At 37.8% G+C, this 17,324-nt stretch overlaps 1 protein-coding gene across 1 annotated transcript in view; it reads right to left on the reverse strand.

Moving 5' to 3' along the window:
• Positions 1-17,234, reverse strand: part of LOC118737148 (muscle segmentation homeobox) — a 51,706-nt gene extending 34,472 nt beyond the window's left edge. Inside the window, exon 1 of the mRNA XM_036467466.1 lies at positions 15,048-17,234. Coding sequence (XP_036323359.1) covers positions 15,048-16,434 — 1,387 coding nt within the window. The 5' untranslated portion in view covers positions 16,435-17,234. The remainder of the gene's footprint in view (positions 1-15,047) is intronic.
• Between the last annotated feature and the right edge of the window lie 90 nt (positions 17,235-17,324).

Here is a 17,324-nt window from a genome sequence, read left to right on the forward strand (position 1 = left end):
TACTAGCCAGAAAGGCGATTGCTTTATAAAAAAAGGAACCTTTTTGAAATATGAGTGTTTTTACTATTTATTTAGAAAATTATTTATACAACCCCAAATACGCGGTTTTGCATTTTGTTGATACGCGCTTTTGTATTTTAAACGACGGTATGTATAAATGTAGGCATACGCGTATATGCAGGGATGTACATTAGGGTGGCCCAAAATAAGTAAAGGCAAAATTTTAATGCTCTCACCCCCCTAGGAATGTTATTTTACAATCAAAAAATATTCAGAGGTCGCTCAAAGCGCTTTATATTTATGGGGAAAAACATAGAAATTGTATAGAATTCTTGAAAATCAATATTTTTCGATTGGTTCTCTTTAGGAGACTTCCAATAACAACACACAATTGTTTATTTAACCATTTTTTAATACTAAGGATTTTTTATTTATCCCCCAATGCATTTTTTGGTATTTTCGGGGATTTTGGAGGATACATAAAATAAAGTTACTATGAAAAAATTGTTAAATAAATAATTGGGTATTATTATTGGGAATCTCCTGAGCCTTCCTGTCGAAAAAAGAACTTTTCAAGAATTCTATACCATTTCTACGAAAAGTTTTTTTTTCCATATAAAATATATACTTTGGAAACTTAGAGCACTTTGAGTGACATCTAAATATTTTTTGTTTTCAAAATAAATAAATGTGGGTCATATTTTTTCGGTATAGAACAACCCTAGGGGGTAGGATAATGAAAATTCCGACTTTACTTTTTCACATACATTTTTCGTCCACCCTAATGTACATATGTATGCCTGCATTTGTTTGTTCATTCGCTAATGCGTACTGCAGTGCGCATTTGCATTAAATTAATTGCGCTTCGCCGTAAGAAAAATGAAGAAAAATTATTGCAACTTTTTATGAGGTTTGCCGAAAATCTTGTTTAAAGGTGTGTTCTTGAATTTGTGAAATTTCGCAATGTGTGGTAATACTAATTGTGTAAAGCATGTGTAACTATTTTATGTTCTATGAAATGAAGCAAATAATTGAAATAAATTGAATGGGGTCTTAGGAAATTAAGTAAATTGAAAAATTGCGATATATAGAAGTAATGTAAGTGTAGTGTGTTCATGATTACTTTTTTTCTAACTGCAGTTTAATGCAGGTACATATAAAATTTGTGCTTAAACATAGCCGCATTAACGTGCATCCTAAGAGTTTTGGAAGAGAAAGCAGCTCCTTCTTGCACGTCATCCATAACCCTACTTCATCGGCTATCTTCTGTTTTAAGATTTCTCGCGGAGGGAGGCTATCAGCACGAAGTGGGCAAGGATTATGACATACCTATGGCTCAGTCCACACGTATTAGCGTTGCTACAAACTCATATTTGCCCACATTGGATAAACCTTAACTTAAGCGATGATGAAAAACGGCAAGCAAATATGGATTTTTGCCAAAAAACCCGGTTTCCTGGAGTAGTTTTGTTTATGGACTGGACTCATATCAAAATTATTTCTCCCACTGAAGACAAATTCCTTAATGCCATGATAGTAAGTTTGATAGACAAGTTATACATCAAGGTTTAATTAAATTACTTGCAGAGTTGCGATAACAAAATGAAAATCCACTATGTGATTGCGCAGTACCCAGGAAGCAATCGCGATTCCCATATAATGAACGTCAGAAATCTTTGAGAGGAACTACTAGGGATGTTCCGATACAAGTAAATACGAGTATGTACTCGATTTAAGCAAGTTCCATATCTTTTCGGCCATATTTTTTATGGAAGAAACTTTCCACAGCGTCGTTTTTATTAAGCGCGGTTCGAGACACCACCAAAATCTAAAGTATGGATATATTTTTACAAAGTTAGTGATATCACAGCAAAGCTTTAAAGCCGTAAAGTTTTGTGGGAACCTTTCAAAGATTAAACTTTTTGTGTAAGTAATTGTATTGCCTCTAAAGTTACTAATGAATAAATATACATATCGACACCTATGTAAGTGGGAGATCGATCTATCTCGGCAGTCAGTTCGAAAACGGCTTATCTCAGAAAACTTTTCAATGACGCCCTATTTCACAATTCGGTTCAAAAACGTCCTATCTCAACTGAAAATATATTGAAAATACTTATGTTGAGATAGGGCGCTTTCGAACTGGCTGCCGGGATAGGTTGATCTTCTACTTACTGTATTGTAAATACAATACAAATTGCTATTTATTTTTTTTCATGCTCAACAAAATAATACAAATAAAAACCAAAAATGTTTAATGTCGTGTTTTTAGTTTTTAGGCCACAGTTATTAGGTGTCATATAAAATTTTTCGCTATGCGTCGGGATTTTTCAGACTTTGCCTGAAAAGCGCATAACGAAAAAGTTACGTCACTGATATACCCCGCAAAATCACCTTTGCTTTGTTGCATATTAAAGGATGGAAAATTATTGATATAAGTAGATATAGTAGTATCGAAATAACGATATGAGTAACCTCATTTAAGTAGGTATCGATATTTTGATGGTATCGGAACGTCCCTAGGAACCACTTAAATGGTGAACGTTACACCTGGATTTTGGGTACGTATGCAAAATTAAAGTGAAAACGTATAAAAATCGTTTTTCCACGTACAGGACATGCTGTCCTAGTCCTTGGAACCATGTTTGATGAAACCTTTTTTCCAACTAGATACATCTTTAATTGGCGGGCCAAGACTATTTAGATTCTAGCCACATTCCCTAAAATTCCATTACTTCTTTCGACGATATCTTTACCTTCGATAATTTTTTTTTTCTGACAAGCCATTTTGAAAAAACTAAAAAAATTGCAATCAATTGTTAATTTTTTAATTATTCCATTAAGTTTTATAAGGAACCCATTTATTCGTTTTGGTTTTGTAAGTTAAAAGAAAATGAAATACTAATTTTAGTTACATTAAAAAAAAAGATTCCTTAACTTCGACGGCATTGCGTTTATTTTTTATCCCTTTAAAATTTTTCGTTTTTAAACTTGTATGCTTTAAATGTTACAGCAAGTGCAACGCGGCAGCAGCAGCAGGGCCCAATTAACTTGGCATATTTTCGAAAAATTTCCAGCTGAAAATATTTAATTACCTACAGACGATAAACAATGGAAGTGCGCGTTGTTGTTGTTGCTGTTGTTGCTGTTATTGCCATTGTTTGTCTTTTAGTCTTTTGTCATATTATCATTTAGACCTTTTGGGTTTCTCTCTGTTTTTTTTTGCCTTTGGCTTAATGTGACACTTTTTTATTACCTCATCAGTTGAAAAACACGAATAGTTTGTATGATTTTTTGTTGTCAACGCGGCGATGGCGATGGCGACTGCTCTTGGTTACTGAACATTGGTGATATCTTAACTTGTTGTACATTTTGTTGTTTTTATGGCAGCGATGGTGTTTTTTTTTTGTAGGTGGTAGCAGTGTGTGAGTGATGTAAACAGAGGAGTTTGTGTGTGGCCAAAGGCTAGCTATGTATGTATGTGTGTGGGTATATCTGAGCACCCGCCATATACATACATTCGTATGTACAAGCATGTAATAATAGATACGTTAAATGCCTACAAAGTAGATATAATTTAATTTGACTAAATTAAGTGTAACACATTTCGAGATAAGCGACATATCGGCCAGCGGCGGCGACGGCGGCGGCAATAAAGGTGAAGACAGTAGCTGCTGCCAGCCGCCAAACAGTTGTCACATCAACTATGTATGTGTACCTGGCAAGCCAGCAAAAACGAAGCAACAATGACAATCAGTAGCCAAATTACGACATTTCCAGTAGCAAACGCGCCCGCTGCAACTTGGCTAATCTTGCTTATCTGAAGTGGCCATCTGACATGTGGCACAGAGCCTAACTCCCAACTACTGCATAGGCACAACGCTCTGCGCTGCCACTCTCCGCACGACCGACCATCCATGACCAATTGGCCCTATCAAGCAGGTATATGTAATTGTATGTGTGTGCGACCTGCCGAGGTTCTAAGTACCTCACACTTGTCACACTCGGCGCACAAAGGACGCATTGTCAGTAGTAAAAGCAATAGCGGCGGCGGTGACGGTGGCGGCACTTTAGTTGTGCGGCAACCTGCAGCGCTGACAATAATCCAGCCGCAGCGCAAACAGCAAATAGCAAACAAAACATCACACAAAACAAATGGATAAATGTTGTATAAGTGGCAGTTGGAAGTTGAAGTTGAAGTGGAGAAAGAAGAAGTAGAAGCCAGCAGATAAAGCAAATAAATAAATAGCATTGAACACTTGAAGTGGCGACGCGGTCAACGAATTGGCGCTCAGGTAAAAAGTTGACAGGCTGCTGATTTGCTGCACTTTTTACAAGCATGTAGTATGTGTGTATGTATGTATGCTTGCTACATATGTAGGTTGCCGCTTTTGTTATGCGCTGCCTGGCATCCACAACGCTCCAGTGCACCTGTTTAACTGACTCGCTGGCTAGCTTGCTCGCCACTCTCGTGCTTTGCTCTGGCATTCAAATTTGTTTCAAAATCCAATTTCGAAGGAATTACATAGTTGCATTGCCAATGTCAGCAACTAAATTACAAGTACAAGCATTTTTATATGTAATAGCTGCTTTGTTTTTCGTGTTCGCCCTCTTATACATACTCGTTTCGGTTGCCGTCAACTGTGATGAACTTATTTATTGCCTAATTTTTTTCTTCCTGTTGGTACGTGGCCAAAAGGCCAATTGAAAATTTAATGTGACACTAAATTGTCTTGGGGTTAGGGATAAAAGGATATGCTGCCATTGGCACAGGATCAACAAGGTAAATAAATTTTTGGAAAAATGTGTGTAAATTTTAAAAGAGGGATTAAGTGACATTATTTAAATATGTATTTTTGTTAAATAAAAATACATTTGAATAGGAAAGTACAGCCCGTGCTGTTTTATGATGCAAATTCCATAATTCGATAAAAGGTGTTGAAAATAAAAACTGAAAATAAAAACTAAAATTTTCGGAATTTTTTTATGGAATATTACTTTAAAATTAAACAAAAGTCGTCGTTGCCGCTTTTCTATTTTTTTTTGTTGCACAACTTTTGTTAAAAATTAAAATTCTTTTGTGCATTTTATTGTTGTGAACTGGCTAGGGTTATAATAATAGTAATGATGCTTAGTATTGGAAATAGTAATTGGTACGGTAATTGGTATGGGCACTGGGTAATGGTAATGATATTGGTAATTGATAACGATAAATAAAAATAAATATTGATACTGGTAATTATAATTGTAAATTACAATTTATAATGGTAATGGTAATGGTAATGATAATACAAATGGGAGTGATAATGGCGCAAGTAATGACATTAGAAATACCAATGGCTATGGCAATGATAATGTCACTTGGTAATGAGATAATTTAAAACGGTAATGGTAGTAATAATCGTAACTGGTAATGACAACGGTAATGCTAATTGCAATCGTAATTGGTAATGGTAATGAGGTAATTGGTAATGGTAATGAGGTAATTGGTATCGGCAATGTAATGATAACGGTGATTGGTAATGGTAATGGTAATGGTATTGGCAGGTAGGTACATATGTAGATAGGTAAAAGTGGCTGCCACCTTAGGGGCACACTTAGAGCCTCCGTTGTGTTACCACAGTTGACACCGTTCAATTATCCTCCCTGTTGAACCACTTCGTCTCGCTGATGAATCTCATCGGGCACCTTGCGTCGGTATTTGAAACTTCCGCAAAGTCGGTCAGGAACGGTGAACCCAGATGCCGCAGCCTGCTTCCACACATTGCGGGGCATTTACACAAGAGATGCAAGACTGTTTCCTCCTCTTCGTTGTCCTTGCAGCTTCTACAACATATACGGAAAGGCACGTCGAGTCAAGAAATATACTCTCTTCTAAGAGTTTGCCTTGAAATTCGACAAGTCGTACTTTGACTCCATCTTTCTTCAGATTGTTTGTAAACAAATTCACTAAGTAGCAGCTTGCAAGTGGCAAAAGGCATACAATGTGTTCTTTACCAGGAAGAATCTGTTTGGTCGTACTTTGCCTTGCCCTATGACCAAGGACCCAAATGAGGTGAAGTCGGTCCGGCAGAGATAGGTGAAAAATCTCAGAGCTTTGATTGCAGCCTTGCTATCACTAAAAATGTGGACGTACCTTCCCATCATTTCGGTTCCAAGATTCTCAGCAGCTTCCATGATAGCTGAAACTTTGGCTTGGAAAACGCTGCAGTAGTCCGGTAATCTACAAAAGATTTTTAGAGGAGAGTTTCGTGAGAAAACGCCCACCCCTACCTTACCGTCGAGTTTCGAATCATCTGTATAGACGTCAATACTATCGGGTTGAGTGTTGAAATACTCTTTCCACTCCTCCCTGCTTGGGATTCTTGTGCTAATGGTAACGGAAATGGTAATGGCAGTGTTACTGGTATAGATAATGCTGGTAGTAATGATCAATTGATCGTGATTAAGTTATGATTTTTTTTATAAAAACTGCAACTGCACTAATCTAATCGTGAAATAAAAAATCTATAAATGCAAGCAGTTAAATGGAAACTTAAAAAACAAAGAATATTAATCTCAACATATCCCCTTACAGGCACAACTTGAGACCATCTCTAATGGGTAAAGTTAAAGAGGCGACTTTGGCATGGTAAGTAGCTGGTGCAAATATTTTTAATTTTTTAAAGCAACTACTCGCTCGTCGCAACCGTGCATATTATGCTGCGATTTGAATCGGCAAAAATCAGCAGTAAGTTCTAGCATCTTTAAACTTGCACTTTACTAAACTTGAATGGGCTTCAAAATACTAAATTAGGAAGTACAAAATATTAATACAAATTTTTGGAATTTTTGTTGTAATATTAGCCATAATTTTATAAATAGATATTTTCAAGATTTCAGCTATAAGCGCTCTGTGTGCGCGTCCGCTAAGGTTCCGAAATCGTCCAGAGACTTATGTGGAAGGAGTTGGGAGTCTCTTGTTCTCGTTTTATTTATTATTTGCCATTGGGCGGCAACTTATGAGTCCGTTGGACCTCACGTTTTGCGAGAGTGTCAGCCCCTCTGTTCTGCTTAACTAGTTGGTTCAACTGAAATTTGTAGCTGTATACAAACCTTGATGCCGATTTTAATGAATCCAGCACTTAAGAAACTTTAATTTCCAACACTGCAATGCCCGTTAGTAGAGTATTCCAAGCAAGAAGCGTAATAGAGCTATTAAAATTGTTTTCCCGCGCCCACTTTCAGATAAGCAACAAAAGGAGCTTTAAATCTGACTTCTTTTTCTTCTAAGTCTAATTAATATCACAGGATGTGCATCGCAAGCCAAACAAATAGAACTACATACTGCAACTCTAAAATTTCAAACTTAGAAGCAATTTAAAGAGTCCGCCAAGGCATAACTAATTTTGCTGGCATTGCTAGTTGCTAAATTAAATGCGCACGTCGTTGCACTTGGCAAAACACATAGCCCGCCGTAAAGTAAAATTATGTGCCACAGTGGGCGACATTAGGCCAAAGAGACATTGTAGTAGTTGTGCGGCCCTGCAGTTGAAGGCATACTTATACAACTTCATGCATATTCTATGCGCAGGTAAAAGGTGAAAAAGTGTGGAGTACAAAATTGAAAAGGGCCGCATGCCTTTCAAGCGGTCACACAGTTAGGAGCTGTGGTGGCACTGGCGCAATTTGGACTTTCACAGAACGAAAAAACAACTCTAAAGCAAAGAAACATACATACAAATGCATATTGCAAACACACGTTTTTCTTTATATATTCTTCGAGCGGTAGCTGTTACTTTGACTTGAACTGGACTTTGACTAGTAGGTAGGTACTTTGAATATAGTGCGCGGCGCCTCCTGCTGTCCGGTGCTGCTGGCACAGTGGTCGGCTAGGGTCGCGCTTGCTTGTCACTCACTCAAAGGGCTCGCACGCTCGCTCGCTCAAAAGGTGCCACAAATGCGCTTGTATCGCGCTTTACCGCATCGTTGACAAAGTGTTGGACGCAGTAAAAACGTGTAGATTGTAGTACCTACGTCTATTGCCTTCGCAGAGGAAATGTTTGAAATGCAGGGCGTATCTACGTAGCTTTTTGCATACAATTAAAGTTTTTATATAGATACAGCGCTGCGGCGGGCTTGCAGTCTCAAGCGAGACCATTAGCTAGTTAGTACCCTATATGTATGTAAAAAAACCAAACTTAATTTATAAACTTGCAAATATTCTAGTACGTACATAGTATATACATATAAGCACATAAGAAAAAAGGAAACGCGCAACAGCAAAGTGCAGTAAAAAACGCCTGTCACTTTGGATGACCGATATTCAGGCTATAAAGGAACATTTTTTTTTTTAAATTAGTGCATTTTAATAGGGTGAATTGTGCATAAAATGCGGTAAGATTTCGATCAATGTGCGTTGCGGTAGAAAAAACTGTGCGGCACAAATGCAGCGCAGTCGCGAAATGAAATGGTGTTGAAGTGGGACGTTTTTTTTTGTTTTTTTCACATACACATATGTACATATGTATCCATGTATGTATGTATGTATGTTTTTCAATCAAGTACTTAATCATTAACAATTTCAGACCATTTCCTCAAAACTCGAATTTACCACAGCGCTGTGCGCCCTGCATCTAATTAGAGAACCGGAAGAGCGCGGCAATCAGCCAAATTGTTGGAATATAAGTTAAACAACCAAACTTACATATACATATTGAAAGCTATGTAGCTAAATGTTTATGTGCTCTTTTCAACAGCGTGTATGCAAGTGTGTGCCATCAGCGCCCAAATAGGCATTTTATTGCAGTTAATATGATAATTGCACGCATTTTGACTGGCCGCGCGGCCGAGGCGGAAAATACTGCCAGCAAAAGCGGCAAGAGCTGCAAATATACGCACGAAAATGTATGTACACTCTAAACACGCTGGCATATACACACATACATACTTGCATATACATATATATGTATGCATACAGAAACCACTTATTTGTTGTTTTGCTGCCGCTGCCCCCATAGCGTAATTGCATATTAACTCCAATCAGCCGCGCACAATTGCTCGTTTACGGCCATTCCGCCGCGCGCAGTCCAATTGATATTGCAGACATTGCGAAGCTCTAGCGTAAAGGCAAAACAACAGCAGCAACAACAATATAAAAAAAAAATATGCATAAAAAAAGAAACGCCGAAAAACAATGAATTGTAATTGTTTGCAGCAAGAAAAAAAGAAAGCATAGAAGCAAAAAAAAAAAAACAATCAAAATCCAGCAATGAATCTCGCTTGCAAAACAATAACCAACTGGTGGAGCCTCAACAAGCGTCCAGCCGCCCAATCAACCAACCCTGCCACATACATATATTGCTTATCCAATTACAAAATGTGCGTATGTGTGTGTGTATTTGCCTTGGGTTGCTGCTCTGCCCGTTGTCGTTTACGCTAATGGTGGTTGCGTTGGCTTTTGTTTTATTGCTGTTGTTGTGGCTTTTATTGGTTCTACCGCTTCCCTCTCTACATGCATGCAGCTTTAGGTGGTGTTTTTTTTTTTTTTGCTGATGGCAGCAGCTCTGTCGTCAGGCTTTAATGGCGGCACTAGCGTCGGTCGGTATTTTAAGCTTTTAGCATTTGAAAATGTCAAATTGAACAAAAAAATAAAAAATAAAAATTGGTAAACACCAACAGTGAAAAAAGAATGTCAAATAATTGTTAATGATTCAATGAAGCGCTCGTTGGTGGCGCACTTGCGTTGGGGTTAGCTGCAGTGGTCAGCATTTTACGAAATTCATTAAAATTTTTGTGTGAAATACTGACATTTTTGAATGTTTGTGTAGAATTTTTGGGATCTTTTTGTTAGTTTATTTAAATAGGTAGAAAATGAGGAAACGCATAAGTACGTACATATGTAACGGGTAAGTGAATAATTGTTGCATATGCACGTATGTATGTATGTATGTATGTATGTAAATATATTCCAATGTAAAAATTTTAGTATAATTGAATTCAGGAAAAGAGAAACGTGTGCGGTTTTTAACCAATAAATTATTTCTACAATATTTTAAACACGGTTAACTATTCTGCTAAGCAGAAATTACAAATTGGAAGCTTTCAATCTCTCAAGTGACTATTTGCGAAGAATTATATTTAGAAAAATGGTTTATATAGAAGCGACAACCCGATATGGTCGAATAGTATGCCCAAATCAGCTCTCTCTTTCTCAAATTAAGCAAAATTTTTTTTTTTTAATATGCGCCTAACAAAGTGGAGTGCTAAAGAAAGAAACATAAATAAGCTAAAGTCTCCTTACTCTGCTGATACCAAGATTTTGCAAGTTGTTTTAACAATTGAGTTGATTATTACTGATTAATCAGGCTCAATTTCTTATTAAATATGAGCCTGCTCGCGGTTTCAAATTTCAAAAATCATAATGTCGAAAAAAATTTACAAAATCCTGTCCCTAGGGACCCAAGGCGTTTGCAATTACGCGGCATTTCGAAACGAACAACCGCAGCCTTTCTGAGTTTTGTAAGCGGATTATCTAGAAACAACCGAAATCGATGTTGATTCAATTCTCTGACGTTTTTCGTCAAAGTAGACGAGCTGAAGTTGAGTAAACTTACCGTGATAAGTACCTATTTTTTTTTTAAAACAATATATTACCTCAAAAACATGGATCAGTCTAAAAATGCAAGCAAAGCCACATTCAGAATTACAGCGTACGACGGTAGAGCGGTCGACGGTAAGTGAACAGCTGTAGCCAAACTCGTGAAAATAATAAAAATTACTACAATCAACACTCAATCAATATTGTGCCATCCCCGCTGAGCTGTAAAAATAGAAATACATACATCAAAATCAACCGAAAAACGTTGGCGGTAAAAATGCTGCTACCGCAATTATGAGCCATTTGAAATACCGTTTTACCGTAGTCTGCTGCAATTCTGGGTAGAGCTTTAACTGTACATCCAGAAAAACGTCAGCTAAATAAATTTCTCTCAACACATGATTTGGTTATACACTGAGAAAAGAGTTAAGTTATGCTAACTAATAGTGTTTTTCTGAACACATGATTTGTATATAATTACCAAATATGAGAGAAATATTTTTAGCTGTCTTTTTTCTGCGCGTAATTAGAATGGACTATTTTACGTCCTTACGTCCTTAGAGATAAATAAGAGTATTTCGACTCCTGCGTCACCTATCGAATAAATAAATCTTTCGTCTTGCATTGTGATGGGGTTTTGAGCCAACTGTGAAGTTTCAAGTTTCTAGGTCATCCGGACGTTGGTAAAAAATTGATTACAATATTTGCCCCAAATAAACAAACTTACATACATATAGACCAAGTTAAATAAAAGCTTATAAAAAACATTAAATCTGCGTCAGTCAGCGAAATATATTTCTTTCAACACATGAGCTGGTAACTAAAACCAAATAATGTAACTGTTGCCGTTTTGTGTAATATTTTCGAACTGAAATCTACGCTGTAACTCAATATGAGCAGATTTAACTGCTGTTTTGTCAAAGTTACTTTGGTTAGGATAATGTAGAGGGAGAATAATTGAACTCTGTAAAGACAGATCGCTATTCGCTGCTTGTCAGAATTCAAAACGATAGAAGGGAACAGCAAGGAAACTTTATACAGATCAACACTCCTTTCATTAAGTTTTACACAAATTGGATATAGGCATGATATAAAAGGGTAAATCCTGTACCTAGAACAAATCAAAAAATTGGTTAGATTGGAAGCTGGTTTCAGAATTATTGGGGCTCATGGAAATACAAAATTACGAGCAAAATAAATAATAGTGTAAGTTTAAATATAAAATAACAGAATTTTTATAGGACAGTTTGCTATTTTAAATTTAAGAGTCTGATAAATTTTAAAATTGATTGGTGAAACCGGGCATAAGACTTTTGGTTTATTCAACATTTTACCAGGGCTGCAAACTATCCCAAAAAAAAGGTGCGGTTCGGTTCAGCGGTGTGAACCACTTAGAAAAAGCTTGTAGCGGTTCATGGGTATTCCTGAGCGGCGGTTGGGGTCGAATACAAATATTACAAAAATATGACAAATCTATGGATTCAAAACTAAAAGGCTTTGTTATTGAGATCAAATTCAATTTTCCTCATGTATAGTGGTGTAATTAGGGATGCGACACTTTAACGATTTTTGCTACGTTTTTTTTTTTTTTGTTTATTTAACGTTTACTTTTTTAAGTATAGTTCATTGCAAAAGTTTTAAGTTTTAACTTGGTCTTTGGCAATTTTTTAACGGATTTTCTTCCAACCATATATGTCCGAAAAATTTTTTATATGAGTATTACCCTCAACAAAAAAATTATCTTAAATCAACGCGATTAAGGCAAGATTAGAAAAATTTTAATAAACTTTTTAAGGTTCGGACAAGTGGTGACCCTAGTCGAGTAGACAAAAACAGCATGCTCGGAGTTTTCAATTGACTCTCCAATATTAGCTTATTGCTGATACCCTCACTCTCGGTAGGTTGGAGCTTACACTAGGCCTTATACTATGTCTCCATTTAAAGATTTACCTATTCAGATTTAATAAATCCAGCTGCTAAACATTAACCGTCACCATTGTCACCACGAGACATGTTTGACGTTCACATTTTTTAATACATATTTGACGTTTGCTTATGTATGATTTTATAAATGCGGTTGCGGACATTGAAGTGCACACAGATAAAAGGAAGTTGCCAGGAGCGAAATTGCATGATGTGAATTCTTAATTCTTAATTGGCTTTTTATTCGTGGTAAATAAGTATAATATGTAGTTTGAAAAATTTTACGAATGGTACTATATTCCGAATAATTCTCCCGAATTTAAGAAAAATTATCAAAACTGTAAAGAACATTTGCTAAAAGAAAAGTTTTAAAAATTCGTTAATGGTTTGGGGAAAATAATCTCTCTTCTTCATAAGAGGGAACCAAAAATCCTATCGTGAGCCTTTGGCATATCATGAAGACCTAAATAGCTAGCAAAAATGACTACCAATGCATATCTTGTGTCGAATTGAGTTCTAGAGGATTTTTTAATTTTATAAATTTTATGTCGCAGCGCGTAAAAGATTTATAGGAAGCGGACTCTGCATTATATTATCATAAAACATATTTTCTGAATTTCTAGTTTTTAAAATAATATCTTCTTGATTTATTAAAACAAAAGTTATGTAAATACTAATAATTTGTCTTTAAAACTAACCAAAATATAAAAAACACCCCTATATGTAAATACGAAAATACATGTTTTTTTAATCGGCTAGATTTCTATGTCCGTAACTGTATATTATGTATCCACACCCAAGAAATTGTATTTATTGATCAATATTATTGAGGGTTTAACGAAGTTTTAACTTAAAACTACTACTACGTTAAATCTCGTCTGAGGGCTAAATCCTCATTAAATCTCACAATGGAGACATAGTGTTAACCTCATATGCACAAGTACCAATGGTCAAAATAATAGGAATGCGATATTTGACTATTTTTCTTTTGTTAATTATTTTTTATCAAAGTATAGCTCGTTATAAAACAACAACCCTACACTCAGAAAAAAGCACTTCCTCAAGACAAGAAAACAGTATCTTTATTTTAGAGTTGCTGTTTTTTCCTTAATATTACGAAACATTTTCTCAATTTGAGAAGTTTTTCCTTAATTCAGGTTCATGTTAAGAATAGGGCATCATTAATTTGAGGAAGTAAATATAAGTAATCATTTCCCTAGATAATTTTCAATTTAGTCAGTGCAGTTAAGACAAAGTTAATTGCTTTCCCGGCAAATGCCGGCTGAGGCGTCGCGTGACGACTGCTGCTTCTGGTTCTGAGATCGCACGTTCCAGTCCGGTTGGAGGTGGTTAGAGTAAGGTAAATCAATTATTTCAATTTAAATATAAATTACAAAAAATTGCATTAAAAACAAAAAATCCTGCTCGTGGACTCGAACCTTGCAACTCTCGACTCACTATTTGAGCGCCACGAGCAAAATGGCATACTTATTCCTTTCACGGGGGGATAAAATTATAAGTAAATTTTTCTTAAAAACTAAGAAATTGTGTTTTCAATAAACTGAGTCATATCGTTTATTCATATTAAGGCAGCCATGTCATTGGAGCCATTTTAAGGTATTATTTACTTAGAATAATATACTTTTTTCCTAGCATCAAGGAATGTTTTTTATGAGTGTATAAAACCAAATTTCAAACTTTGTACGAAAATTACTTACTAGTACTTCAACAAAATTACATTATAGTTTCAAACTTTTTAATCAGAACTCAAATAAAATCGAGTACGCAGTTTTTTGATTTTTTTTACCATTTCAAGCATTTTTTATATGGACGAAATTATAACTCACATAGATACTATTAATCTCAAAAATGTTAGCAGTTTTTACCATAGGGTTGCCTTTTTAGACAAAGTTGTATATTAAAAAACTTGCAGAACGCTTTAGTGGGTTTTGAATCGAACCATACCATTTTTTTAAGTGGTTTTCGGTTCGGTTTTGGCAATTCAAAATAAAAATCGTTCGCTTCGTGGTTCGGTCCGAAGCCCGTAAAAGGCCGTCGCCGTCGGTTCAAAAACCGGTTCGGTTAAAAACCAGTTTGCAATCTACGTAGCACACGAACTTAAAAAGAAAAGATTATTTCGGCTGGTTTTTTTCAAAAATCTCAAACTTGAACAGCATAAAACAAAAATATATAAAATAAAATATAAAGCAAAAGAAAATAAAAATTTCCACATACAAATTGAAGCAATCTTGCTAATTAAACTTGCAATACCGATTTTTGTTTTTTTTACTGATATGCATGAATGAACTTTTTATTCTTTATTTTTCTGGTTCGTTGAATTCATAATGAAAAACAAAATATGTACAAGTTTCGGGTACACCTTCTTGCACAAAGAATCCAACTTTGGATGAAATGTCTAACGCAGCGTTCAGCGTTTTTTCATACATATGTATGTCTGCTTCTTTCGATATCCCCGTCGGCTTTTCGCGCTTTCACAAATCCTACTAACTTAACCAATTAGCTAATAAACATACGCTTTACTTACCACCTCCGCCGAATCCTTGTCCTGGAAACAGCCCAGGCGGCCCGAATGGTGGCATTTGACGCGCACCCGGCCACGGCACTCCAGCGCCAATGCCGCCCCACGCCACCGCCGCCGCTGCCAGCGCGCTGAACGGTGTCGGTCTGATGGGTACATGACCCGAAGCCGCCAGCGCCGCCGGCGAGAGTAGATGCGGTGAGTTAGCCATGTGACTGCTTAGCGCCTCCGGCGATTTACTGCTATCCATACCGTCTGGCGTTGAACGCGGCGAATCGTCGGCATTCATATCTTCAATGTCCACAATCGAATCCTCTTCCTCATCATGTTCATGCTCTCCATCATGGTCATGTTCATTGTAATCATCATCATACTCCAGCTCAGAGTCCACCGAACTACCGATGGGCGAGTGACGTTCATGTTTGGCCAGCAACACCGTTGCCGATGATGAGGACGATGTCTCGATGCTGTTGCCGCTTGCATGCGCGGCTGGTGAACCAAGACGCGCTGAAGAATGCTGCTGTTGTTGTTGCGCATTGTTGCCACCTTCCGTGGTAACTAGATTGGTGGCCGCTTCCGCTGAGCTGCCGCTTAATGTGTGACGTAAATGCGCTGAGGAGCTGTGCAAATGTTGGGGCGCACCCGCATTTGCCGCCGCCGCTACTGCAGCTTGTTGCGCAGCAGCAGCGGCTGCCACCGCGGCGGCGTGTTGTTGCTGCGCGTGTGCGGCTGCGGCGGCATGCAACAAATGTGCATGATGTGCAACGGCTGCAGGATGAAAATGAGCGTGGGGATGTGGATGTGGATGCTGAGGCGCGTGTGGTGGATGCGCTTGGCCGTTTTGTGCAGCGGTCGGTGAGGCGGGTGAGGAACCGGCAGGCGAAACAGGTGATAACGTGACAGATGGTGTATTATTGGACAAATTACGCGGCTCCGTTTGCATGGCTTCCGCGCTGTGGGTGCGCGTTGGCGATAGCGTTGCCGCTGGTCGCGTATCGGCCAGGAGGGAAGCGACGCTGAAATTGCTTAAACGCGAGCTGGTTTTATTCAACTGATGCGGGTGATTGTGCAGCGATTGCGTATGCAGTGGCAACAATTGCTGTTGCAGAGTTTGGTGTTGCTGATGCGTAAGCAGGAGCGTGGAAGGTGATGTGGGGCTGCTATTACTGCCGTTGCGGTGCAAGTTGTTGGTAGCGCTGTTGTTGTTATTGTGATTGGAGTTGTTATTATTGCCGCTAATAAGGTGTGCGGGACTGACAACAATCGTACTGGGGCTGGTCAGGGTCATGGTGGTGGTGATGGCGGCAGATGCGGTTTGTGGCGGCACCGTCGGGCTTGTCATGCTTGTGCGTAAACCAGTGACAGTCATTCCTGTGGATGACAGCTTTAACATGGGGCAGCGAGGTGGCGATGACGACGAGATTGCTGCTGGCAATGCTGATGGCTACCACCAATTCAGGTGTTGCGTAAGGGCACACTTCCGGTTGAATTGAAAATTGGAAATGAATCAGAAAGCGTTTGGCGGCCAGGCTGGAACACTTTCACAAAGCACAGGCGGCTAGCCTCGCGGACCGCATATTTCGAATGTATTCTTTGTGGTTAAATGTAATTAAAAATTCGCGCACTAATTAGGCGAACACTGCGGTGTGGTTTTTTTCGTTTGGTTTGTGTTTATTTTTTCACTTTTATTTGTTTTAATTTTGGTTTTTTGTTTATTTTTGCACGACCAAATGGGGATACATATAACCTTTGTTGGTCCGCAAATTTGTTTGCTTAATTAATTTTTAATTAATGACTAATTCGACAGTTTGCACGCGTTCTCATTAACTTCCCAACAATAACAAAGAATAAACGAAACAATTCAGTAGTCAGAAATTCAAAACCAGTTTTTTTTTCGTTAAATTTTGTGTAACACAATTGCGGCGATTGCAATTTCTTATCAAACTAAATTAATTGAAAATGTAATCAATTTATATTTTTAATCAAACGCGACGCTAACGATTTGTCACTTCTTAACGCCAACAATTAATCTGATGGCTTGGCGTTCTCCACTTTTACTTTGCCCTTGGCGTATCAAGAACATATGGCTTGCGATCGTACGTACGAACGAACTACTACGGACAACACATCCGCTTGAGATCACGACTGGTCTACAACTGAATACTCGCAATCCAAGGCGGCTGAGCATTGAGGTGTTTGTAGGAACAGAGTGAGCGTAACCGCTCCGCGCAACATGCCTACACCAGCACACTAAGCGCGCACCAGACCGGTTTGTGGTGCACA

This window comes from Rhagoletis pomonella, unplaced genomic scaffold, assembly GCF_013731165.1.
Source record: "Rhagoletis pomonella isolate Grant_MI unplaced genomic scaffold, Rhpom_1.0 Rhpom_scaffold_00004, whole genome shotgun sequence".
Taxonomy (NCBI): Eukaryota; Metazoa; Arthropoda; class Insecta; order Diptera; family Tephritidae; genus Rhagoletis; species Rhagoletis pomonella.